Consider the following 25973-nt stretch of genomic DNA (forward strand, 5'->3'; position numbering starts at 1 on the left):
AGCTTTACAACGTTCTTGTTTAAAGTCCTACGCTTAAATGCTCGTGCTTGTTTTAAAAGTGCATTCAAACGTACTGTTTTTACTGATCACTCAAATTCGACCGTAACAATTAAAGCTAAATTTCTCCCATGACGATTTACAAGTAAGCCACGCTGAGTCGGACACTCAAAGTGAATTAACATGAAGAGCACACATTGACCTGAAGTGACCGCATGCAGGGTGGATTATATCAATCAAATATATTCGTAATAAACAGCAGCTTTAATAAACAGTGGCAGCTTTGACACGCAACCTTCTGCTGGTTGTCGCAGCACGACTTTACAAGTCTCGCTATAACTCACTTGTTTACATGTGTCTCCTGCTTTTCAAAATAGTTTTCATTTCGCATGCTCGCTGTCTATCGTGAGCTCTTTGTGTTGATTTGAGAATGAGTGTGAGAGTCAGGCCCATACCGATTGAGGAACAGCTCAGGACGTGGACTTTCCCGCTTTATCCGATAAATAGGCGGGTTAATGTCAGACCCAAGATCAACGATCACCAAATACCTGTTATTCAAGGTAGGATAGATCACTCTCTGTATTACTAGTTTTGTATCGTTCTTCTTTATTCCCTGCTATTCGATCAGGTGGCAGTTTGAGTTCGTGAATTACCTCTAGGACCTGGGTGACAGGTGACATTTCAACTTACGTTTAGATGTTTTTCTGCTGCGTTGCAAAGATTTCAAGTGCACGAGAAAATCGAATGTTTTGAAAGCAAACACATTGAATTCTGTTTGTCGCCGAAAAATGATTTGGTTAATTTAAGAAGAGGTCCACTATAGAGTCCCCATGAATAGGCCGGCACATCAAGGGTGAGGTATTACTTCGGCACTATCAAAGTGTTCAGTGTCTCAGTTGGCAATGGTAATATATAAACAGTCTCACAATATTCTAAACAAAATTTGAAAACTGTTTATAGTTTCCATTTACATACCTCTCGTTCGATGAGCAAACCAGACAGTAAACTGAGAAATCACGTATCCATCTTGTTGTGCTTGAGTTCAAAGCAGAGACAAAACTACGAATTCACACAGCCTTCTACACAAATGCTATGCAAATTTCACCATCGCCTTTAACTTTGTCTATTGCATTCGTTACTAATTATTAGCGATATTTGTATCGTTTTAAAAAATTAGCTCGGATCAGATCGTGGCATAAGGTGGCAAATCTCTCCTTGCCTGTGCTTGAGAAATGTTTAAAATCCTGTTTCTGATTATGACATATAAATACGCTATTCACTAATCACAGATTGTGTAAACAAAGTCGTGAATAGGGATTCAGGGTTAAACGACATTAAAACAGTGCCGCTTTGATAAATAAGTCCGATTTTAAAGAAAATTAGCTGCTCAATCCGCGACATTTCATGGTTGGATTAACTTATCGACAAGCAGTTAGTTTTAAACCGCTGGATGTTTCTTGTAAAACACAATGTTATATATCGTATCACAAAACTCATTAGTGTTTCAAGTTGGTTTGTTTTGTTGGCATACAAGGCTTTGTTACAGCAGTATTTTGTGATATCTCAGTTTCTCCTGAGTTATAGTATTAGTAGATGAGAAAGGGCGAAAGGCATGAAAATAATCTGAAACAATCTCATAATTCGAACAAGGGTGGTTGATTTTGCTTGATATACAGTACAACTGCTGATCGATTTCCGACCTGTGGGCATGTATATAAACTCCGAGAGAAGCGATATTGAGCTTCAAAGAGCCATCAAGCGGTACATAAAAGGTAAATAGGCTTCATCTAAGAAAGTTTCTGTCATTTTTGTTCAATTTGATGCTCAGTCCAAAGATTTTACCATGCTCAGCTACTTTATCAGTTACACGAATTTGTTGAGCGAATGTTCAACTTTGCTCTCACAGGCGAAAAACAGGAACGAAAATGGCCAGTTTTGAGAGAATCGAGGGTGGCAAAGGGTATAGCACAATTGCTGATTCTTTTCTTGCACAATGTTTCCATAAATTGCATTTCACGAATTCAATTCCAGCATTCCACTTTTTGAAATTTCTCGCTGACACCATTCTCTGATTATAGCCTTGAGCAGTTCTAGTTTTATCTTTATTTATAGAATAAATCCGGTTGTTTCTTAACGAGGTTGGTAACGTTATCACAATGTCTTGGATTCAAAATTTAAATGTTTTTGGATCAAAGAACAAACTTCTACTGAACAAGAAGTCACGTTGGAGGGTATAACTTCATCATCATTCTAAAAAGTAGTCAATACAATACTAATTTTGTAACTTTTAAAAGTTGTACTTGCAGAAATTCTAAATTTTAAATCCAAGAACATTCGATGAAACTGGAGAATAGTTCAGTGGTTATCTTAGTATGTAGTACATGGGTCACCTGCTTTTTACTTTATCATTTATTCTTTCCTCACAATAGCCTAAATGGACCTGTCTCTTCGGCTGTTATCTCAATTTCATTAATCACTTACAAATTATCTAATATAACTTTTAAGAGCATTTAAAAACATTATAAGCTTATCGTTGCACAGTGCACTAAGAGTTCCATTATACAGGCTCCTGGATTCTGGAACATTTGGACTCTAAATCTTTATAAGATTTCGTTATCAGCTGCATATTATTCAATACGCATATCTGTTATTTTACTTTAACACTTTAATTTTCTTTGCACCGAATATGATCTATTATTAAGCTATGGTTAAACAGTAAGAGCGATAGCTGAAAGTGATAAAGCAGGCCTTTAAAATTTATTAGCACGTCAAAATCAAGCAAAAGAGTGATACCGTGGTAGCCAACAGGCAATGTTTGACATGACCTGCCCAGTTTGCTGTTAAGATGCGTCAGAAACATGAATAAACACCCATCCAGTCAAGAATTATGCTTGCACTGGATGTTTTCGCGTCTTTATGAGGTCTATTTTCAAGCATAAGCTTAAATCATCATAATGCATCTATGATCTAACAAGAGTTACCTGATAAAATTTAGAACAGCAGAGTTTTAATTCATAAACAGAAGTAGTGATAAAATCTTACATAAAGAATAAAGATTGACTCATCCAATATTTTCAGGCAGAAAGTTAAAAGTGCAGGGGAAAGAGGACGAAACGAGTTGTTTCTTTTGTACGAAATCAAAGTCAAGGCCAAGCAGTGCAGCATCCTCAGTTATCCTTAGCCCTAATGTTTTGCTTTCAGCCGGTCAGAGGTAATATCTAAATTTACTTAATTTAAACTATTTGCTAAAACTGTTTATGGATTATTTTATCATTCTATTAACGTTTTACTAATCCGTTATCAGTTGTTTTCGCAGGTTTAACGAAAACCGTCCGAGCAGCAGAAAAGAATGTCGACCAAAACGGCTCACAATAGATGGCCGCCAGACCCCTCTAGCGATAGAATGCTGGCAAACGAACCTGAAGAACCACCAGCTGAACCAATCGCAACCCAGCAGTACGAGCAGCTCCCTAGTGACGAGGACTGTGCTGGAAGATAAATCTCAGCTTAACCGGACTGCTAGTCTGCCAATATTGTTGGAGAAGAAATCTGTCGAGATGAAACCGAGATATGAACCTAAAAGTGAGACTTTAATATGTTTCCGAAAGTGTTGAACTTTCTTCTCTTAAAATATATTAAGAATTCTTCTCATACCATTTGTAAACAATGATATTTCGCCGTAGTTAATTACTGAGTAATGTCATTCCCCAGAACCGATTAGAAAGAGAGTCCAATCAAGGAAAGAAGCTAAATTAGAGCCACCACCACAAGACAAGAGCTCAGAACAGACGGAGATTTCCAAACAACCTACAAAACTTAATGTAAGCATTTTTCACACATTTTGGACTGTTTTTTAGGACGAGGTAATCGTACTCGTAGTAGGAATGATTTAATAGGAGTAGGACCTAAAACCGTATCAGTAAGTCACGAAATCCCGGTCGAACTATTCTAATTAAGGGGTCGTTCACATATTACGTAAGGGGTTACGTTATCACTGAGGGGGAGGGAGGTTTATAAATGATTACGCTACTGTAATTTGGACACAATATTTATGTGTACAACTGATTACGGAGGGGTGAAAAGGGTTCAAATTGGCCAAAAGTGATTACGCAATATGTGAACGGTTCCTAACTGCATATTACCATCGGGATTTATCAATTTTACCTCAGTTTAACTTAAAAACCTCCGTCATGACTTATCCACTTGATCGTTTCAGGGCACAGATAAAGCGATTGATCACAGCATCTCCGTGACTATCACCGATAAACGAACGAGATCAGTTGTTAGAGCATCCAGCGCCTCTGCTCTTAGACCAAGAAAAGCTCACTAATAATAATATGACTGAACTTGATGATCCAACTTAGAATGGCTTCATCCATGATACTCCATACTTTCAACTCTACGAGCTTGGCATCGAGAGATTTATCAGCTGGACTGGTCGATCATGACTGAACAAGAATTTTATAAAAAACACTCCGTGCGTACACAGATCAAGACACGATGTTAAACACACAGAATACACACCGAGGACTGTGGTTGTGAGAAAATGTGGTGAAGAACAGACCAAAATATTGAATGTGAACAGTATTTAACTTAGCAATAACACATCGTTTGTTTGGAATGAATATCGTATTTTGTGTCTGTACAATAGCTATTGCAGTGGGATCCATCGTGAGTGGGGCATGAATTATAACTTGTTCGAATTGCTCGGAAATTAGTGATTAGATTATAAGAAGCAAATGAAAGTTATCAAAATACACTCCCACTCATTTCGTAATCTTCATCGAAATCTAGGATAGGGTGGTATTTGGTTACACTTACAGGACTGAGGACAGCTATTGGAAAAAAACATGCTTGAAAGTTGAAAGTAGGTTTCCTCTATTAAGACTTATTCTAATCTAAGAGTCAGGGCCAAGAGGACAGCATGAATCTTTAGAAGTGAAAATTAAACCAATAACTTGCAAAACGATTCGATACGACAAAATAAAGATAATATAAACACCAAATGCCGTTCATGGCAACATTCACGATCAAATCAGTAATAACTAGAGGGGCCGGGCTGCGCGCGCGGCTTAATCATGCAGCCCGCGCGCACCAAGCAATCAAAGCGCGCGGCAAGAACTATAGGGGATGATTTTTCACTCTATGAACTAGTCGTCGCGCGTGCAGACTATTAACAATTCCTCACGGACTGAAGAGCCCCACCAAACTAAAAACAAGATAGGTGGCTTGGCAAGTAGATTATTGGTTCAATTCTTGACACTGAACAAGGAAAAATCTCATTTCGTAAAACATAACTTATGAAATATACAACTTAAAGATGAACATTAAGAAATCAACACTTCGCAAGTGCACCAGAACAAATTTCTTAAAATTCTGCGAAACTCATATCAAAGTTAGTTCATAGCGAGTTCAGGGTTGTCTGTATGTGATTTTATTGATCAATTCCAGCGACTCTTCTTAGCTTTCGCGGAGGGTGCTTTCGGGGTTGGTGCAGCTGGAGCCTTGAAGCCTGGATTCTGTCCTGGTGTTACAAGCGGCAACGCTGGACCTGAAAACAGAAAAGGGTTAAGTTTAAAATCAAATCATACTAGTGATTATGAGCCCAAATTTTTGCAAAAGATTTTGATACTTATCCCTAAAATATCGATAGTCAACTTACTAGGTGCAGCTGGAGTGGCTTTAGCGAATCCTGCATAACCGCTACTAGCTGGTTTAACAAAAGCCTTGTCTCCTGGTCGGAAACCTTTCTGAATATTATCGCTCGCTTTTGAGAACCGGGACAAGTAGTTTGACTTCATGGCATCTTTCATCTCTGTCGCTCTAGTGCCCTGACCACCGAGCGCGTTCATACCACCAAACTTTTGTCGGGCAGACATTGGACCCTCAATAGCCATAGGAGGGGCTGAACCAGCACCCAACCCTGGTCTCAGTTTCTCATCACCTCTACCAAATCCTTTGCGGGGATTGCCACGCCCTTTCTTGAAGTTAGGATCTTGCATGGCAAGTGCTAGAACATCTCGGGGCACTTCTTGACATGCCATTTCCTGAAGACAGTATTATTTCATTTTATCTTACAAGTAACCCAGGTATATATTTCAAGAATCCCAACAACTTAGAAATTACGGAGAATCCGACAAAAACCAATAGTTTAAACCACCCAAAACTTACCAGATGTTTGACGAGATCGCCACAAAAGGTCTTGTCAGCCTTAGTAAGGAGGGTATACGCAGTGCCCTTCTCGCCCGCACGACCAGTTCTGCCTACTCTGTGTGTATGTGTGTCTATGTCACGTGCTACGTCGTAGTTAATAACTGTTTTTATCTCCTTTATATCCAAACCACGGGCTGAAAAGATTCTTATTTTAAAGAACGGTTTTTTACAGTAGAAAACAATTACATTGAATATATGAAATAAATTAAATCTAGATGATTGACCAAATATAATTACCTGCGACATCAGTAGCGACCAATATCCTAAACTCCTGCTTCTTGAAACTAGACAATATCTCATTTCTCTCATACTGTGACATATCACCGTGTAACAACCCCAGAGAATAATCGAATCTACGGAGTTTGCCAGCCAACTCCTCACTGTTAACCTTCCGAGTAACAAACACCAACACGCTCCCAGACGATGTGAACTCTACCAGACGAGTTTGTAGCCATCTGAACTTGTCCTCCAGTTTGGAGTAGGTGTAGGTGATTTGGGTGACGTCTTGGTTTGCTGAACCGGCTCCGTGCTGCTCTTGGATGTGTATTGGACCTGGGCAAGTGAAATTAGTTGGAAAATCATCACAAAATGGCTATAAAGATAAATAGCGGTCCAGCATTTTATAAACTGTTGAAAACTTTGATAATCTATTAATTAAGTAAGTTGTATTTTATTGCCTTTTAAATTGCAAAGCTCAAGTATTTAACAAAATTCTGACTAACTCTCAAGATGCTGTCGACAGAGCCTTGTTATTTTATTCTTCATAGTCGCACTGAAGAGCAATATTTGGCGATCTGGTCGGCAATGCTGTACGATAGAAGAAACTTGGGGCTCAAAACCAAGATCAAACATACGATCACATTCGTCTAGAACCAAATATGTGACACGTGATAGGGCAACTTTCTTCTTCTTGATGAAATCAATGAGTCGTCCCTGGGGGGGGGGGGGTGAATTGGGAGTAATATATACTGTACCCACTACCCACCCTCCTTCCGTTTATAATAGACTCATAATATCTGATAAGTAACACAACCCGGTTAGTAGAACCAGACTTACAGGGGTAGCGACAATGATCTCACACTTACAGGGTATGATATCACACTTACAGGGGTAGCGACAATGATCTCACACTTACAGGGGTAGCGACAATGATCTCACACTTACAGGGGTAGCGACAATGATCTCACACTTACAGGGGTAGCGACAATGATCTCACACTTACAGGGGTAGCGACAATGATCTCACACTTACAGGGGTAGCGACAATGATCTCACACTTACAGGGGTAGCGACAATGATCTCACACTTACAGGGGTAGCGACAATGATCTCACACTTACAGGGGTAGCGACAATGATCTCACACTTACAGGGGTAGCGACAATGATCTCACACTTACAGGGGTAGCGACAATGATCTCACACTTACAGGGGTAGCGACAATGATCTCACACTTACAGGGGTAGCGACAATGATCTCACACTTACAGGGGTAGCGACAATGATCTCACACTGCGACAGATCCTAAACTTACAGGGGTAGCGACAATGATCTCACACTGCGCAGTCTAAACTTACAGGGGTAGCGACAATGATCTCACACTGCGCAGTCAGCGCCTTCTCTTGCTCGTACATATTACCCCCTCCGTATGCACACACTACCCTCAGACGGAACGCTCGAGTGAACTTCTTGCACTCCTGGTGTATCTGGATACAGAGTTCCCTGGTGGGTGCTAACACAATACCAATAGGACCATCACCAGGTTTCAGTTCCTCCTGGTCCATGATGTGCGGTATCATGGGCCACAGGTAGGCTGCTGTTTTACCTGAACCAGTCCTGGCAATACCTATCACATCTCGACCTGATAACCCAGCTGGTATTGACTGAAACATTGGATTGTGGTTTAGTTGGCTATAGAACGATGTTACGCTTTCGAAATAAAGACACAGAAGATTTACTGGAATTGTGGATAATTAAGAAAAGTTGCAAATCTGAGGCCTGAGGAATGTATACCTGAGCTTGTATGGGAGTAGGTTTCGTGTACTCTTGTTTCCTAATAGTAGCCATAGTCTGAGAATCAAACCCAAAATGAGCGAAACTAGAGACAGGTTTTGGTGGATTATGCCCGGACACCCTCAACCCTAGTTTGTTTCTCAGTTCTACAACTTGAAGTGCGTTGAGTGAGGCTATCTCGGAGTGTTCCTTGTAAAAGTCTTTACCAAATGGTGGGTAGGTAAAAGTGGAGTGATCTATAGGTTCTAAAGGTATGATAATCTTCTTCTTGGGGGTGTAGATAGGATTACCATCTTCATCATACTCCACCTCCATGTCTTCTTCGTCTTCTGGGGACACAAAGTTAGGGTTCTCTTCCATTGCTTTGAAATAGGACTCCTGAAAAATGTTCGTGAAACAAAAGAGATATAACAATGTGATTTATAAGATTCTGTTATGAATCTATGTCCTTAAGCTTAGTACTCATTCAGATTTACAGCAGCAGGTAAAAATTAAAAAATCAGTAAAACTGTTTTTCTGGCAGTATACCTGATCATCATCATCGTCTATGTCACATCGTTGTCCCCTGATAAAACATAACGCTCAATTTGCCCCAACAACCTGATCAACCTACCTCAACCTTACAGACCCTATGAAGTGGCGTACCCAGTCACAACTTAATCCTTGATTATACCTTTAACCTGAGTACTTTTAACAAGAATCAAGAATATCAATCAAACGGATGGCCGGTGGAATGTCTTACTTTGATGAATTAGCATCTTCTGCTTCCTCGGCTTGGACCTTTTTCTTCTCATCTTGCTTCTTAATTTGCGTCTAAAATACATTCATTTCAACATCATTTTTCATGGAAAATTTATTATTTTTTTTTAAAATCCGAAACGTTGATCTCCTTGTGTAAATTTCACCAAAAAATAAGTTACTAATTACTAATTTATCACAACCATACCTCAATGCCAGCCATAAAGGCATCTAACGGATCATCTTCATCCGACTCTTCCTCAGCTGGAGTCTCTTCCTTGGACTCTTCCTCGATCGTTTGCTCTGCGTATGCTAACAACTCATCATCTTCAAACCCACCTGGTCAAATAAGGATGGTTTCAAACGAAATACCCAATCCATATTGTAGCGGGTCATATCGATAGCAAGTGCAATGGGTACAGAAATTCAAATTTATAAGATAAAACTCACAAACCTAGAGTGCTTTTAGCGGCTGGAGCTTCATAAAACGACCTCTTAGTGGGAGCTTCCAAGAAGGTTCTCTTAGCTGGAGCTTCAGAAAAAAAGGTCCTTTTCGCTGGGGCTTCAGAGAAAGTCCTTCTTCCTTCAGAACTTTCTGGAACCTCCTTAAACGTGGACGATTGTCTAGGAGGTGATCTAGATGGAGACTTAGTTCGTCTTGGAGGTGATCTAGATGGAGACTTAGTTCGTCTTCTTGGTGATCTAGATGAAGACTTAGTTCGTCTTCTTGGTGATCTGCTGCGTCGTCTAGGTGATCTGCTGCGTCGTCTAGGAGACCTGGATCTCCTCCGTGGTGACCGAGATCGTTTCTTAGGAGAACGACTTCTCGATCTTCGTCTTCTGGGACTCTTTGAACCAGAACTGCTCGATTTTCTTTGTGACTCTTCGTACTGTCTTATTTCGTCGTAGCTGATTAAAAATGAATCGTTTAGTTTATCAGATTAACTTTCAGAAATTCGATAAACACGAAACAACACAGTTTAAAGCGAAATTTATATTCCATAATGTAAAACCAAAATTTTTACTCTTTATCAGTAAGTTTGGGGAGTTTCCTTGTTGGTTCTGATGGCTGATGTTTTGGACGTTTACTTTCTTTTTCTTTGGGAATAAACTCTGAATTAGGGGTGATTTGTTCAGGTTCTTCTGATGCTTTGAGGTTGAAAGCCCCAATCCCAATACCTCTCTTCCCAGGAGGGCCTTTCTTAAAAAATGCCATCCTGCTAAATTGAAAAGATTAAAATTAAATATGGCGAAGAACTCCAAAATAAATACTTGTCAAGACTCAAAAGATTAAAATCATTGTGATGAAAATTTGACTAGTATGTGTGAATTTGTCATCAGAGAACAACAACAAACAAAACTCAGAGATCAATCACTTAAAGTATAAAACCGTCCTAAAAATAAATTAACTAAATATGCACATGTAACTACAAAACATGACTTGGTTAAAACAATCAACCAGAAATCTGTCATAGTGTCTTTAAATCACTTATAATCAGACCTTTATTTTCATGATTCAAACTTAGAAAAAATCTCTTCGTGACTCTTTTCAATACTCTTCTCAGATAATTTTAATTCTAAACTCAAAGATTGGTCAATTTGAGAGAGATTGAATGATTTCTTCCTGAAGTGATCCCAGATTAATAGAGTAACAATCATATGAGGCACCGTCCGACAGTAATTAGCTACGGCTCCTTTATAAAACCCTCTCCAACCCTCCCGCTTATGAAGTTTCTCCGCACACTCCCAATTATTCTTGTAATATGCACCCAGCTCCTGGTTATACATCCTAGTGCAGATTACATCGAATGGATTTGAAATAAGGACCACAGGTATTGAACTGATAATACCACTGAGACAGGAGTTTTGAAGAGCATCGTGCACTCCGAGCGCATACATGCCATGTTGCACTGTGGTGAAGGAGAGGAGTTGCACTGTGCTCGCTACAGATATGCGCATCATAGCGCTTGTTCCTCCTTGAAACGCACTGCCCATATAACCCCTGTGTCCTCGGAACGCTTTCCAAATTACCCACCTTGGTCTACTGTGGGTATGTTGCCAGCCTACTGCTAGGTTAGGGCTAGCTTGAGACTGCATTTGTATTTTGGCAAGATAAGCAGTGCTTGCAAAAACCGCGCCTGCTGACCCAGAAAGCGCACACGCTGCAGCGTATCTCCATAACACGGGCTCCTCGTTCAAGTCACTTGTCAGACCCCACCTGTTACATTTCTCAAACACAAACGCTCTCATACCGTTCATGAGGAACTGATAGGAGAAAGCTGGAGCGGCTCCTTTATACAGTCCTCTCACACCTGCGTCACGTATCACAGCTAACATTGATTGAGGTATTGTTCTGTATTTAATGGGGTACTTTCCAGGGGGTCTCAGTTCCCCTTGAAGCTGAAACCTAACTTTCATAAGATCCACAGGGTGGGTTAAACAACAAGCAAATGCAGACGAGGAAGCCAGAGTAAAGTAGTCTTTGTTGAGGAACCATTGGGTGAGAATAGTGCTCTTCTCTTCAAAGACATCTACATTAGGAATCTGACGAGCATACTCTTCTACTTTTCCTTCTATTAGGTCCTTCAAACGGGGTTGGTGGCTTGAGTCTGATTCTGTCATCTAACCATCCAACTGTCAGAATAATAACACTGTAAGTTTATTGAAAACATGCAAAAGTATTTACCTGATCTGTAACGACAGAACAGCTTAACAATTCATATTTATTTGTGTATGATGCGATGTATCATTTATTTAAACGGTCTGTAACCGAGTTTAATCAAGGAAGCTGATGATTTCAACAGTTCACCCGGAGGAAAATACTACACATTCCACGGCCTTTAAATGAACCTCAAGAATTATACAGCACTTACAAAGCGTTAAAATAAGTAATAAATTAATCATTTCATCATCAACTTGCAATAGTGCAATACCCTTTCAAATTCGTTGTCAAGAGATCTAGCATGAATGAAATAAAGATAATCTGCGAACTTTGATAAGATCACAATCTCGCTATATTACTCTCATGATGACGGATAAGGACCAATGCCAGCCCTCAAGGGAGAATCCCTTTTATCCTCATCGTCCAAATGATCGTCATCATTCCACTGCGGGTCTCCAGGAAGCTTGGAGTACTCATCGTTCTCTAACGGTAAGGTCACGTGCATCATGTCGTGTATGTGTGTTTGTTCTCTGTATTTAGCTCGAGTCTTAGTCTCGCTACTGTGCGTTACGCGCCCAAATCTTTGGAACATGTCCCTGAGAATTACAATTTTGTAAGTGCTTTGATTTTTTTGGTTGTAATGCAATGTCATGAAGTGAATCTGGTATAATAAAATATTGTAATTAGGGGTGGGCACCCCAATTCTAATACAACTTCTGACAAAAGGCAATGGAAAAGTGCGCAACTGCCAACTTTGATATAATAATTGTGGTGAACTACCAAAATAAAAACTTACTGGTATTTCTCGCCCAGAATAGTGTCCTCCACCAATGCGTCATGAAGTGCCCCCCGCTTATTATACGATTCGATTATCAGATTAGCTAGGATCATAGGCTCAACCTGAATGATATAATTTCAAATATTTTATCATAAAAATAGTTGACGAATAGAGTAAAATCGATGGAAAGAGATTCAATTCATTCAATAAAATGGTGACATAAGATAAGACTGACCGGGACTCTAGTCTTGAACCGTTTGGATTGTACTTTAAAACGTTTGATAGCCAGGTCAGTGCTCTCCTCGATAGTTAGCGGTATCGGACACGGCTTGTAGCCGTCTCTTGTCCTCATAACTTGCACAAACTCAATCCTGACTGGCGGAGACACGTTCTGAGGGAGAATTGTCGTTAAGCAATTTATTTAGAAATAGCAAGATTCAGTAAGCTTAGTTTTTAAGACGTATCTACCCTATCTAATATTTATTTCAGAAGAGTACATTTCAAGCAGTTTTACGTTAGAAAAGGAAATATACAATTCAACTCACAATAACAGCCTGTTTTAGGATTTCATTACAGTCAAGTTCTATCTTCTGTTTAGGATTTGCTTTTTTTAGTTGCATCTGGTGTATTTTGATATACTTAAAGGTGTTGACCATGATATCAAATGCTCTGTCTACACCAGTGTGACGACATAACTTTATCTTTTCTGGAAAATAGGATAATTTAAATAATATGTTAATTTATAGCTTGACAGTAACAATAAGGTGAACAAGCAAATAATTATTACTCAAAGGTAGCTTACAAGCGATTAACTTGTAATTACCTATAAATCTCCACACTAAAGGGTCGACAAAGGATGTAGGATATGGACTAAGCCTTCTTGAAATACGCTTTTCCAGACTCCGGTCCCCAAACACCTCCTCGTGATTTAGACGTCTCTCTTCGTCCTGTTTCACGACCTCTCCTTTATTCTGTACATCCAGCTGGTACCCGCATTTTTCACTGTACTCAAATTGATCTCCAGAACTACGTTCATACTGTCCTGTTACAATAACAAGTAAAAACTCTTAAAAAGTTTATAAATATAATAAACCTTTTGATAAAGTTTATTTATAGTAATCGAAGATACTGCGTAGTCAACTTACGATAGAGCTTGCACACTAAAAATTAAAGATAATCTAAAGTTCAGCAGAAATTAAGTTTCGATTCTAGCTGAACCTCTGAACACATTCAAAATCAGAACCATCAAAATGTTTATATTTTCTAAATATAATTAACAATGTATTCCAAACAGCCAGTGTGGTTAAAATGACTAATACTCGAAAAGAAGACTTACCCAAGTGAGGTTTAGCTAGCTCAGCAAGGTCCCAAGGTCGAATAGGTTCCGTTCTGTCCCACTCGTACTTGTGTTTTCCGAGGTAGGAGAACCTCAGTTTAGGGTGGTTATGTGGTAGCTGCACTCCGTTTATAACATCGCTTTCTAGTTCACGGACACCTCCTTTCTGCTTCTTACCACCGAACCAGTGTCCCCTTACTCTGGAGTAGTAATATACTATATATACTATGGAGTAGTCAGTAGTGGAGCAATATAATACAGTCAATACACAATACACATTACGCAGTCTAGTAACTAGTAGGAAAGGTCAGCACTCACCACTAAAAAATAAGAAGGATAAAATGATATAATTATTTTAAAAAAAGGCTAACTCACGCAGCGGGTGTTCTTTTGAATTTGGGGTTGGTAGTGTGTATCTGTCTTGTTTGTGAAGCGCTGAACCCTTGTGGGACTACACGTGTACAATTCTTCAGCATACTGCTGAGTCTTCAGTCAAGTTCTTATGCCATACACCTACTGAAGATTATAGTGTTAGCAATACTTTTAACTCATGAGGAGTGTTGATTAAATCTAAACCTTTATTTAGTAAGATCCACATTTATCAAATCAATACTCAATTGACTTTTTGATATTAAGTTTTGACATAACATTACTTCAGTAATCAGACACAGTTTATTGAATAGTCATGATCCTATAATTATAGGTAAAATAATCTTTATACAAAGCAATATTATATTTATTGGCTAATAGAAAGAACACAACAACGTACAAACATCAGTAATTATAAATCCAAAACAAAGAATTAGATAAACCCTATCATTTAAAGATTATCTGCAATCACTAATCTAATTAATAGACAATGTAGGGCCAAATCGATACATTTATAAATCTGTGCGGTTCCTATCTCAGTTCAAGGGCTCTAATCATAAGTGCAGAATCTTCCGTGTCAACGTTTAATTAAATCTAAACTTTTTCACCTACATTTTATTAAGTTAACATCATATCATCAGATTTTAATCTAACAATCTAATGCTAACAATAAAACGAAATCATAATAAATTAAACCGTTCCAGGCAACCTCCATATTATTCTTCCAGTTCGTATAAGAGTTGACCTTTTGAAACCCGGTCTCCTTCGTTGAAACAGATGGAGGAAATAACACCGTCTTTGTGGGCAGATATGTCGAACAACATCTTCATAACATTGACCTGTAAAATAATATCCCCTGCCTTCACGACATCGCCGATTCCGGCAAATATTTTCTGAACTAGACCCTCAACAGACGCAACTCCATCATCTAGCCCTGCTTCATCGTCAGCCACCAGATACTTAGGGACATTTCTTGACAGAACAGTTTCACTTCCATCACAAAACACGTGCAAGTTGTCTCCGTCTTGGACAATTTTGCATTCCAGTTTTTTGTTGGCAGAGTTTCCACTCCCGTATATAACATTGTCTTCTGCTGATATCGCAACATCAACTTCAACTTCAGACCCGCTGTTGACTGAGACGAAATACGACGAACCTGCACAACGGATTTTAATGTCCAGATCAGTATCACCATCTTTAAGTTTCAGCTCCTCAACATGGTTGAGGTTGAGTCTGGAGAACATTGATTTGGTCCAGGGAGATAAAGATGAGGCAGTTGTCCTGCTCAAAAGATAAGATACCGCAGTGAGAGCTAAGTTCTCCTCAGATAGAGATGGAGGGCTGGGAAAGAGGGTGTCTCCGTGCTCCTTAATGAAATCTGTATGAACATCAGCCGACTCAAAGTTGGGATGTGTAGCTAGATCCTTTAAGAACTTAATGTTAGTGGACAATCCAACAACATGGTACTCTTGAAGTTTGCTGTGTAAAAGAGCTAGAGATGATAAACGATCAGGAGCCCAAACGACTAGTTTCGCGATCATTGGGTCGTAGAAGACGGAGACAGCATCACCCTGCCTGATACTGGTGTCAATCCTGACGGTCTCTGACTCTGCTGGAGTAGACAAGTAGTTCACGTCTCCGGAACCAGGCATGAAGTTGTTATCGGGATCCTCAGCGTACACTCTGGCTTCAAACGCGTGCCCATTAACATTGATATCCTCCTGAGTAAAAGGAAGTGCCTCACCTTGAGACACCCTCAACTGGAGCTCCACAAGATCAACACCCGTCACCAGCTCAGTAATCGGATGCTCTACTTGGAGCCTCGTGTTCATTTCCATGAAGTAAAACTTGCGCTCGACTGTGTCCATGATGAACTCGACAGTTCCTGCACTCTTGTAACCCACCGCCTTGGCTGCTCTAACTGCCATCTCACCGATCTCTCTGTGCTCCTCTGGAGTAAGTCCTGGAGCTGGAGCCTCCTCGATGATCTTCTGGTAACGGCGCTGGACAGAGCAGTCTCTGTTTGAGAAGTAAACGGCATTGCCGTGAGAGTCAGCCATCACCTGGACTTCAACGTGGCGAGGTTGGAAGTCGAAGAAACGTTCCAGGATAACTCTGTCGTCGTTAAAAGCCTTGATGGACTCCTCCTTGGCAGACCTGAGTGCCGCCATAAAATCCTTATCATCAAACACCATCCTCATTCCCTTACCACCACCCCCAGACACTGCCTTGATAATGATGGGGTACCCTACCTGATCTGCCTGCTCCTTGAGGTATGCCTCATCCTGGTTATCTCCATGGTAACCAGGAACGCAGCTCACTCCAGCATCTATCATGATACGTTTTGATGCGCTTTTACTGCCCATTTCTGCGATGGCAGACGCAGGAGGTCCGATAAACTCAACACCCTGTGCCGCAAGTGCCTCAGCAAACGGAGCTTGTTCTGATAAGAATCCGTAACCAGGATGAACCGCTTGAGCTCCGGTTTTCTTGATAATGTCCATCAATTTGTCCTGTCTGAGATAGCTCTCTGAGGCTGGAGAAGGTCCGATGTAGTGAGCTTCATCTGCCATTTTAACGTGCAGTGAGTGTCTGTCAGCATCAGAAAACACAGCTACAGTTTTAATGTTCATTTTCCGGGCTGTTTTCATTACTCTGCAAGCAATCTCACCACGGTTAGCAATGAGAATCTTGCTGAGCTTGTTAATACGCTGCCCATGACTCATAGTTCCTGGTGGTAACAAAATCTAGTGAGGTCACTTGTTTTCAAGTAAGTCTTGGTAATATTTGAAATAAGGTAATTCGTAGGCTGGAAAAGTTATTTCCGTTTTAATTAAGATGGATAGATGAGTTGCATTGAAGAAAAGTTGTAAGAAAACAATCGGCAGTTTGTGATTTAATTAAAAATTCTGATAATAAATTTACTTAAATTTCTCATTTCGGCAAAAATAATACTTGGGTTAGAGTTATTTGTCAATTATCAAATTGCTAAAAATCTCAAAAATTCAAGAAATGTAACAGAAGTCAATAGTGGTTGAAACTCTGATAATATCCGGGTACTTAGAAAACCCACGCAAAATGGAACAGTGCTACAAATCAAGAAACAGCTTCGAAAATAGACAATTGGACTGAGCTCAAGAGTGAAATAAAAATGCGTGTACCACAAAAGTATAGATTTTATGAAAGCTGTGTTGTAAAATTGCGATCTATACAGCATGGAATTAATTCAAATACCGTACATAACATTACATATCAAATAATTTAATGATGATATTCTATAAATACATTGGTATAAAACATCCCAAAACATGCCATCTTTACGTGTCTAGGGCCATTCGGTCTGTAGAAGTAATATGTAATGAAATAAACTTGTTCAACAAGGCCACACCATATCATATCATCTGATTCCACTCAGTCTCAGAATTGTTTAGGCATCATCTGTCTCCGTCTGGCTTGCTGCGCTCTGATATCTTTCTCTAACTCGAACTGTTTATGGTCTGCCCTAGTCAGGAAATCTTGTTTTCCCAAAAAGTCCTCCGATTTTGCCTCATTCTTCACATCCTCTGGGAATTTATGGTATTTTAGTTTCACAACCTTCAGCGGTCAGGACAATGAACCTTTCTAACTTTAAAGCACGCTACGTTGGAATTGAAAAATAAACATAAAACATGTACTAGGTACCTTCAATAGAATTATCTTTCTTGAATTTGTTCCAATCGAGGGAAGTTTTGTTGAGTACAGTCATCTTGGGTCGTTTGGTGAGTCTGCTGACCAGAGAGTTGAGTTTAGAGACAGGTCTACTTCTCTTAGTACCGGAGGGTTGAGGTTGGTTATCCGAGGTAGAACTTCCCTCAGATCTCTCCTCACTCTCAGTCCGAGACAATATTGGGGCTGACTCCCTCCGTCTTTTTCTACTGAACACCAAATTTGTGTGAGGTTCAACTTTAAGTTTAGCAGTATATTGAAGGACAAAAACTGTAAAAATTAATTATAAGTTTGCCGACCGTGCTTTTTAAAAGTAATTTCAAAACATTACTCCGCCGAAATAGTATATCATCCAGAAGATTGTGCTGTTCATACCTGTCAAGGCCGAATGTAGAAGCTATACTCCTCCTTTTGCTCTTTATCTCTTCTCTCACTGTTACTTTTTCTCCAGCAAAATCGTAGGTCTTCTCTTTTATTGTAGTCTCAAACTCTTTGGCTTTCCTGTTCAAATATGATTAAGTGTGATAAGGATTAAAGGAAATTATGTTCTTATCAGTTTAAATTCATATGAACATTTGCATTTAATCCTCTAGCCTTTACCATGTTTACAAAATATAATATATTTTCATATAAAATTCAAAAGGGACTTAACTTTAACTTAAACAAGATCTCATGTTATACAACACGACTTTACATTCTCAAATGATCAAATATTAAATTAACGAGTAATTCATATCAACATCTCGCACAGATACAATATATAATAGGTCCTCATGGAATTGCGTACACATCTATTTTACTAACGTTAGCTACCTGGTGTAGTAACGTGAAGGTCAACATATTGTATTACCGTTAGTTACTAGTGTACAAGTTGCAATATCTTATAGTTTTACTATATCCAGTCTTGAATCTTGCTTTACCTTACACTTAAAGTTTGATTTATAATATTAATCCTGGTTTCCTTGTTGAGCCGGGATTGTTGTTGTGTAAAGTTAATATTGATTGTTTTATAACGTGTTAATAACATTCAGCCTAGTAATCAAGACAATCCTACCACATCATACTGATCTAGCTGTTGTTTGACCCTGCGTCAAGAAACTCACTACAAAGAAATAGAATGATGAGATTCAGATTTCCACGATTGAAGAAGACTCAAATAATTGTAATACCGTTCCTGATATTGATGATTATCTGGGCCAGACATCTGAACCTGCAAACAATCGTTATCAATAACGATTCAGATCCGTGTTCGAGTAAAGACGGAAGTGAATTAATGAAGAAAATAGAACTACGAACTTTGAGAACAGTCGAAGACCAGTACAAAACCAAACTAAAAAACCTCTCAAAAACAGAGTTATCAGAAGTAACCAACTATTACCACCGTGATGTATCCTTACATTGGGATAGTTCACATACTCTTCTACCACAAAGTAAACCTGTCCCGGATAAGACATGTCTCCGACACCTGGATCAAACCTTCACAACCTCTGTTAGTGTGGTCATGTGTATGAAGAACGAGCTGATCTACCTTCTCTTACGAACTCTCACTACACTTGTTAAGAGAACGCCACCCCATTTATTGAGGGAGATACTCCTGATAGACGATGGAAGTGACACGGACAGTTCAAGCGAGATAACAGATTTTAGTTTGAAGATGGGGATACCGATCAAGATACAAAGGAATAATGTGAGTGTTGGAATTACCAATTGTAGGAACTCAGCGATAAGACAGGCAGAGGGGGAGGTGGTGGTGATATTAGATACCCACATGGAGGTGTCTGATATCTGGTTGGAACCACTCCTTGATATTCTGCAGGAGAAACCTAGTGCTGTAGCAGTTCCCACTTTAGATCTTATCAATGAAAAGGACTACGATGCGAAACATCTGAGAGTTGTAAACGCGTATGGTATTGAGATGATGAGCGGGTATTCCTTCTTCAGATACTACAAAACTGGGCCACCACAACACCACCAATCTGAGCCCTACCAATCAGCCTCAATCCTAGGAGGTGCTCTAGCAGCATACAAGGCAACATTCTTGGAATTCTACCCTCAGGGAGTGTTGGGGGAGTATTGGGGCACAGAGAACAGCAGACTAGCACTGAGAATGTGGATGTGTGGAGATGGGTTGTGGATGACACGTTGCTCACAAGTTCTCCACAATAATGGTAATGATGGAGGATTACAGAGATACCTGAAGGATAGCCCCGATATGTGGTTACATCTCCACTACGAGACACTGGGAGATGTTGTGAACTTTATCAGGGAGGAGGATGACAAGAGGAGGATGTTACGGAGTGTTTATCGGGAAGAGGAGCATGTGGAGAAGGTGCTTAGCGTGTCACGTACAATACAGGAGCAGTTTAAGTCAACGTGTTCACGTGACTATGCGTGGTATCTAAAGAATGTCCAGCCTCCAGAGTCCATGCATTATGTTCGAATGAGTTCAAGTGATTATTATCATCTGATCGGTGAAGCAGAATCCGTGTCACATCCTAACTATTGTATCATAACAGACTACAATAAAGCTTATGTAGATCAGAAGTGTAGAAAGGATATGACCCTAGTGTACGACACTCATCTGCTAGGATTCTCAGTGACAGGAGAGGTTCAGACTACAGTTCAGACTTTAAATTGTTGGGATTGTGGACAGGGAGCCAACAATGAGACTGCTATCGGCATGTACGGGTGCCATTCTGTTGCTAACCCTGACCTTGAAACTACTTACACTACACAAAACTTCCAGTATGATGTTGATACCAAGCAAATAAGACATGTTGAAAGCAAAAGATGTGTCCAAATATTTCCTGACGATAAGAAGATTTTACTTGTTTATTGTACTGGTCGGCCGGAGCAGAAATGGATCATTAATTTGCCCAGGTGGTATACGAAACATTGAAATTGTTTAAACGATTTAAGCTCTGAGTGAAAAATAAAGGGGATTCAATATTATATTCTTTTCTTCCGCTTATTAATTCAAATTAAAACTTATGAATGAACATTTGAGATTACCTAAATTTAATATCTAAAATCGAAATTACCAACCGTTTGATGGGAACTGCAACATCAGCTTTAAAAGCACTCCAAAGGTCATCTGCTTTCTTCTTTTCTGAGTCATCATGTGAAACCTCCTTGATTTCTCTACTTCTGTACCCTTGATACCTAAATTAGGGTACACTCATTGAACTGAACCGAACTTATTATTCGCAGTAACTCAAAAAACGTTTTCTAGAATCACAATTCAGTTTAAACTCTCTAAGTTCAATAGCAATACAGAGAAAATATAATTAAACCAATCTAAGCTTTTAAAACTAGAGCAAATAATAATCTTTAGCTAACCATACCGTCTCTAAGAGAATACTGTCTAGAAACGATCTCCTCTCCTTCCTCCTTCTCTTCCTCCTCCCCCGGCTCCTCCTTCTCCACAGGATCTACTCCTGGCACATACTCATCATCCTCCGAGTCATCTGATTCTAAACCTTCTGCTAGAGCTAAAATGATATTTGACCCGGCACCCGAAGTCTTCTCTTTATCTAACTGTTCGGGGTTATCTGAGGGGTCTTTTTGAACTGATTCCCCCACTTTTTTGGCATGTTTTACTGACTTATCACAAGCTGAGTTCCCTAAGATAAGGTTCTTCTCATCTCCTTCAGCCCCAATTTGTGACGAAAGAGAAAGGTCTGGAAGGTCCGATACACTGCAAAGTCTGTCTCCTGCACTACTAGTAGTGAACCCAGTACAGTTTAATTGTCGTGGAGACATTGACTTTTCTTTATCTGAAGACAGAGGAGTATCGTCTAGTGTGGTGCCAGGTTTTACTGACGGTCTATTCTCAGCTGAAAGTCGTGCTGGTCTTACTGCTGGTTTCGTCTCAACTGAAATGTTGGCATTGAGTAGACCGACTCACCACTGTTGTAATTCATCATATTAAATGTTATTGACTGTATGAATGTCAAACACAACCAGACAATGCAGAAAGCAGATGACTTTTAGATCTGCCCAGGATAATCTGAATCGCATTTATACTTGCAATGTTAACCGACCTGGTTTAGACATAGGGGTTTGTTCGTCGTATTCTGTCTGGTTAGTTTCATTTAGATAGGCTAAAGGATTCTCAATAACTGACATGATCCTGGAATAACTTTACTCAAATACAGGCAACATGTAGAATGTAGATATCGGACAATTTCGAGCAAACTCATAAAATTAAGAAGACAAGACCAAAATATCTTGAATCATACATAGCTAGTCCCACTCTAGCTTCATAATGTGAAGAATTTGTTTCACTTCTCTAATACACTCAACACCTGATTGTTGTTCTAGGGCAATGAGGTTCATAAACAAATTCTTTGGAAGCTGTCAAATACAAGAATCGAACAAACAGTTGTGATACAAGAAAATATAAATTCAACTGAAATTCAATATTTCTTCAAAGTTCAAAAAGCATAATATATCCAACCTCGATTCAAGGTAAATATAAATTAAAAAGATATCCCAGTCACACCCAACATGAAACCAATATCATAGCAATAACGTCCAATTAATAGGCTATAAAATTCCCCAACGAGTCCCCCTATTAAATGAAATCCAATCCTTGATTGGTTTCATCTATAACATAGAAGACAGAACCACGGACTTGGTTCCCTTCTATAAAAAGGCCCACATACTCCCTATAGACCAACGAATATTCTTTAAAGTTTGTCTATTAACCCACAAATCAGTTCACGGTACTGCACCTGATTACCTCAAAGCACTACTGGATTTGGATGTAGCGGATAAAGAACTCTCAAACACCATGACCATGACCAGGTCGAAGAGACCTGGTGACCATCTCATGCTCAAGGTACCAAAGAATAAAAAGTCCAAAGTTGATGACAGACGTTTCTCAAGCCATGCACCGATTGCATGGAACTCTCTTCCACTGATTAGATGTTGAGATGTATTACTGATACCAACTGCTTCAAGCGAATGTTAAAGAACCATTTATATAATCAGTTTTGATGTTTTTTCTTTCCATTTGTCTTCTTTTTGCAAGACACCTTGGCTTTTATTTCTTACTGCACTCCATTTTATGTCTAAGTTCTCTACCTTTCTATGTCACTGTACTAACCTTTATTATACCTACATGTATTGTTAGGGCCTGTCGTGATATCATGGATCGCTTAGGTTCCACCAGGATCTGGTAGTCCTCATAATTCTGCGGCCTCTATGTATCGTCATCTCGTACAACTCTTTAAGAATCTTACGGATTTGGCATGTGGAAATTTGCAGCCTTCCAGACACTGATTGGGTTAACGAGGTGTCGTACGTGACAGGGGGCTGACCAGGCCATAACCCAATTGATTGGGTCTGAGGTCACGTGATTATGATCCTGAGGTCACGTGACTATGACGTCACCAGACCTTGTTCTCCGTTTCCCGCTCATTGGACCAGGTGAGCTTGCATGCTTGTGAATGTGGGTGTAAGTACAGCTGTACTGTAGTTTATACCTAATTATAACCCCTATAGAAACCGAAAATTTATTTTCTGGCAGAAAGCTAGAAATTTACCAAAATATCGACATTGTTATAAATTTATTTTGATGACCATTCCTGACCTAAAATTGCACGAGAAATCGATTAAACTTGGTTTCAGGACTCAACAATGCTTCTTTATGCCTTAAAATCCATGTTTTATCGATACAATCAACATTATGATCGGTAATCACACTATATAATGACAACACTATATAATGACAAGCACTTTATAATGACAGCTGATTTTTGTCATTATATAGTCTGCAAAACGCACTATATAATGACAACACTATGTAGTGACGAGTTTATGGACACGTTCATTGAAGTTTGAGGATATTGGTAAATATTAGTGACCCTACTGAATGGCACGATGATGTAAAATGTGTCACACTATGAAACTATATAAACCCTCTAACCCTAAGATAATCGTTTCATCCTCTAGATAAACTTTGTCGCATAACGATATCTTTATCAGACGATAAGATATCGCTTAAATGCGGCCGGCAGTGAGTTGTAAACTTTGTCACAGTATAAAAACGTGACGGAGTTTATATGGACCCCTTGTTACCGTGTTTGACCAAATTTTCGAATTTCCAATTCATAGAATAGCTGTATATGACTATTATCTACATATTTAGCGACTTTTTGCCTTAAATGGTAGCACCATGTAAACTCCGTCACACATTTAAGAAATTTATATGAGGGATGTTTATGACATCCTGACAAGAAATGCCGAATAGTTTAGCATTATTTTGTGAGTTGAATGTGTTTGGAATTGTTCACATATTTCATTGTTATAGGCAAATACAAATACAGAAGGCAGAAATAGGTAAATTTAGTCACATAAATTTGTATGATATCTCAACATGTGTGAAATTGAGTAAATATTAGTATACCAACTTAAACACCCTATATTACGTACTATGGATCAATTAACTATATTTCAACCATACGCCAGTCATATAAATTATTATATGGCAGTCTTATGTTAACATTGGATAAATTTCAACACCTGAACAGGGTAAAAATTTGTAAATTTCGTCACAAAAAAAAATTATAACTTTATTTGCTCCGTGTTGGCAAAATAACTAATTTATCGACATAGTGATGGTGATAAAGTAACATTATATATTAATTAAGGTATGATTCTTCAAAAAAGGGGCAAGAAATGTAAATTTCGTCACATCAGCCATTGCATTAGTTAGATAGATTTTCTTTCATATCAACTGCCCTTATTATAGTTGGAATGGATTTATACAGGAAATATAGAAACCCATGCCCATTTTTCATCACATTGAAATTATACTGTTGGGGCAGGAAAAGTAAATGTCGTCACATTTCGGTAAATTAGTGATATCAAACTCAGCATTGTTAAACTTGAAATAACCTACCAATAATTCCTGGAAGAATATTGAATTCTAATCGGGGTATGGTTCTTCAAAATAGGGTCAAGAAATGTAAATTTCGTCACATACGTCATTGTAAAATTTAGATACATTTTCTTTCACATCAACAGTCCTAATTACAGTTTGAAATGATTAATTCAGAGATAAAGGAAATATAGAAACCCATGCCCATTTTTCATTGCATTGAAATTATACTTTTGGGGCAGGAAAAGTGAATTTCGAGTGACAACATGAGCCCCCCTCCTCCCTTGTACATTATAACAATGTGGGTGTGTACAGTGTAGTGTATTTTGTACTTTACAGACAGTCGATTGTCTACATTAAACTACCTTACACCCCGACATACTTCACATCATTAACGAGTAATAAAAGTTTCCAAGGACCGTGAATCAGTAGAATAAGCATCAGTAGAATAAGCATTTTTAGTCATTGGTCATGCAACTTGAACGTGAGTAATTATAGAAAGTGTTTTATTTACATAGTAGATATAAATGATCAAAACTCAAAATTGGTTAGACAACTTTGCATGTAGTTAAAATGTAATTTTCAGGGTTGACAAGCTTGAAAATTATTGTGTTCGATTAACCGTTCAAAGGTTGATAAGTGTGATTAAATTTTATAAAATTCCGATATACTTCGGCGTTTAAAAAAATTCCGAATCTTATGGAAGTAAGAATTTCCAATGTGTCTTATCGAAAGTGAGTGAAAGAAACACTTGTGGCAATTTTATTTACTGATACTCTTATTTGTAAAGCTATCCTCGATACATATGCAGTTACAAAGTGAGATAACTGTTTCAACAGGGGTCGAATTCACAAAAATAACGTAAACCATTGATTTAAAGCTACCGCCGCTCCTGTCTCTTGATTGCTGATGATGATCAGGAACACATGACGTATCATCACGACGATTATTGGTCACTCGAAATCGACCCGTTAGGAATGCAATGTAGGTGTGATGGTTGTTTCTGCGTATTTGTTAGGTACCTGTTACTAATTAATCAACGGGATCATAATGTTGATTGTATCGATAAAACATGGATTTTAAGGCATAAAGAAGCATTGTTGAGTCCTGAAACCAAGTTTAATCGATTTCTCGTGCAATTTTAGGTCAGGAATGGTGATCAAAATAAATTTATAACAATGTCGATATTTTGGTAAATTTCTAGCTTTCTGCCAGAAAATAAATTTTCGGTTTCTATAGGGGTTAATTAGGTATAAACTACAGTACAGCTGTACTTACACC

At 38.9% G+C, this 25973-nt stretch overlaps 7 protein-coding genes across 10 annotated transcripts; 2 read left to right on the forward strand and 5 right to left on the reverse strand.

Moving 5' to 3' along the window:
* The first annotated feature begins 271 nt into the window (after positions 1-271).
* LOC134818288 (uncharacterized) lies at positions 272-4618 on the forward strand. Of its 4 annotated transcripts, XM_063827791.1 has the most exons (6): positions 1487-1769; positions 1904-1957; positions 3076-3208; positions 3302-3579; positions 3709-3818; positions 4214-4618. In XM_063827791.1, exons 1-6 carry the CDS (start codon positions 1706-1708, stop codon positions 4325-4327), a joined length of 753 nt encoding a protein of 250 aa, XP_063683861.1. In that variant the 5' UTR covers positions 1487-1705; the 3' UTR covers positions 4328-4618. The 4 variants fall into 4 exon arrangements, with proteins under 4 accessions (XP_063683853.1, XP_063683871.1, XP_063683861.1 ...); XM_063827783.1 differs by lacking the exons at positions 1487-1769; positions 1904-1957 and adding an exon at positions 272-557; XM_063827801.1 differs by lacking the exons at positions 1487-1769; positions 1904-1957 and adding an exon at positions 272-557 and having other exon boundaries at positions 3314-3579.
* A 651-nt stretch (positions 4619-5269) lies between these two features.
* Positions 5270-10177, reverse strand: LOC134823677 (ATP-dependent RNA helicase DDX42-like). The gene is made up of 12 exons (XM_063835214.1): positions 9982-10177; positions 9411-9865; positions 9165-9295; positions 8961-9031; positions 8747-8783; positions 8219-8596; positions 7783-8088; positions 6933-7143; positions 6448-6762; positions 6169-6344; positions 5660-6044; positions 5270-5548 (listed from the first exon to the last, which is right to left on the reverse strand). Exons 1-12 carry the CDS (start codon positions 10170-10172, stop codon positions 5439-5441), a joined length of 2766 nt encoding a protein of 921 aa, XP_063691284.1. The 5' UTR covers positions 10173-10177; the 3' UTR covers positions 5270-5438.
* A 147-nt stretch (positions 10178-10324) lies between these two features.
* On the reverse strand, positions 10325-11578 carry LOC134812605 (solute carrier family 25 member 35-like). The gene has a single exon (XM_063820094.1). The coding sequence runs from the start codon at positions 11576-11578 to the stop codon at positions 10466-10468; it is 1113 nt and encodes a 370-aa protein (XP_063676164.1). The 3' UTR covers positions 10325-10465.
* Positions 10325-14247, reverse strand: LOC134812596 (uncharacterized). Its single transcript, XM_063820085.1, has 7 exons — positions 14108-14247; positions 13733-13932; positions 13220-13438; positions 12942-13102; positions 12632-12787; positions 12415-12518; positions 10325-12214 (listed from the first exon to the last, which is right to left on the reverse strand). Exons 1-7 carry the CDS (start codon positions 14206-14208, stop codon positions 11980-11982), a joined length of 1176 nt encoding a protein of 391 aa, XP_063676155.1. The 5' UTR covers positions 14209-14247; the 3' UTR covers positions 10325-11979.
* A 162-nt stretch (positions 14248-14409) lies between these two features.
* LOC134826157 (methylcrotonoyl-CoA carboxylase subunit alpha, mitochondrial-like) lies at positions 14410-16872 on the reverse strand. Its single transcript, XM_063838469.1, has one exon. The coding sequence runs from the start codon at positions 16825-16827 to the stop codon at positions 14818-14820; it is 2010 nt and encodes a 669-aa protein (XP_063694539.1). The 5' UTR covers positions 16828-16872; the 3' UTR covers positions 14410-14817.
* Positions 16873-17272: 400 nt separating this feature from the next.
* On the reverse strand, positions 17273-21944 carry LOC134826158 (uncharacterized). The gene is made up of 6 exons (XM_063838470.1): positions 21850-21944; positions 21151-21681; positions 20852-20968; positions 18182-18307; positions 17783-18015; positions 17273-17664 (listed from the first exon to the last, which is right to left on the reverse strand). Exons 1-4 carry the CDS (start codon positions 21932-21934, stop codon positions 18279-18281), a joined length of 762 nt encoding a protein of 253 aa, XP_063694540.1. The 5' UTR covers positions 21935-21944; the 3' UTR covers positions 17273-17664; positions 17783-18015; positions 18182-18278.
* LOC134820879 (probable N-acetylgalactosaminyltransferase 8) lies at positions 18842-20740 on the forward strand. Its single transcript, XM_063831530.1, has one exon. It carries the CDS (start codon positions 18924-18926, stop codon positions 20703-20705), a length of 1782 nt encoding a protein of 593 aa, XP_063687600.1. The 5' UTR covers positions 18842-18923; the 3' UTR covers positions 20706-20740.
* Positions 21945-25973: the final 4029 nt, after the last annotated feature.

This window comes from Bolinopsis microptera, chromosome 1 (assembly GCF_026151205.1).
Source record: "Bolinopsis microptera isolate Bmic1 chromosome 1, MBARI_Bmic_1.0, whole genome shotgun sequence".
NCBI lineage: Eukaryota > Metazoa > Ctenophora > Tentaculata > Lobata > Bolinopsidae > Bolinopsis > Bolinopsis microptera.

Coding starts and splice junctions, on each gene's coding strand:
- LOC134818288 (XM_063827783.1), top strand. CDS start 428: ATGAGTGTGAGAGTCAGGCCCATACCGATTGAGGAACAGCTCAGGACG. Junction 3,580..3,708: donor ACCGAGATATGAACCTAAAA/GTGAGACTTTAA, acceptor GTCATTCCCCAG/AACCGATTAGAAAGAGAGTC. Junction 3,819..4,213: donor AACAACCTACAAAACTTAAT/GTAAGCATTTTT, acceptor TGATCGTTTCAG/GGCACAGATAAAGCGATTGA.
- LOC134823677 (XM_063835214.1), bottom strand. CDS start 10,172: ATGGCATTTTTTAAGAAAGGCCCTCCTGGGAAGAGAGGTATTGGGATT. Junction 8,089..8,218: donor CTACTCCCATACAAGCTCAG/GTATACATTCCT, acceptor CCAATGTTTCAG/TCAATACCAGCTGGGTTATC. Junction 5,549..5,659: donor AGCCACTCCAGCTGCACCTA/GTAAGTTGACTA, acceptor TTCTGTTTTCAG/GTCCAGCGTTGCCGCTTGTA.
- LOC134812605 (XM_063820094.1), bottom strand. CDS start 11,578: ATGACAGAATCAGACTCAAGCCACCAACCCCGTTTGAAGGACCTAATA.
- LOC134812596 (XM_063820085.1), bottom strand. CDS start 14,208: ATGCTGAAGAATTGTACACGTGTAGTCCCACAAGGGTTCAGCGCTTCA. Junction 12,788..12,941: donor TCCTAAAACAGGCTGTTATT/GTGAGTTGAATT, acceptor ATTCTCCCTCAG/AACGTGTCTCCGCCAGTCAG. Junction 12,215..12,414: donor ATTCTGGGCGAGAAATACCA/GTAAGTTTTTAT, acceptor TGTAATTCTCAG/GGACATGTTCCAAAGATTTG.
- LOC134826157 (XM_063838469.1), bottom strand. CDS start 16,827: ATGAGTCATGGGCAGCGTATTAACAAGCTCAGCAAGATTCTCATTGCT.
- LOC134820879 (XM_063831530.1), top strand. CDS start 18,924: ATGATGAGATTCAGATTTCCACGATTGAAGAAGACTCAAATAATTGTA.
- LOC134826158 (XM_063838470.1), bottom strand. CDS start 21,934: ATGTCAGTTATTGAGAATCCTTTAGCCTATCTAAATGAAACTAACCAG. Junction 21,682..21,849: donor AACCCCTATGTCTAAACCAG/GTCGGTTAACAT, acceptor CCAACATTTCAG/TTGAGACGAAACCAGCAGTA. Junction 20,969..21,150: donor ACAGTATTCTCTTAGAGACG/GTATGGTTAGCT, acceptor ACCCTAATTTAG/GTATCAAGGGTACAGAAGTA.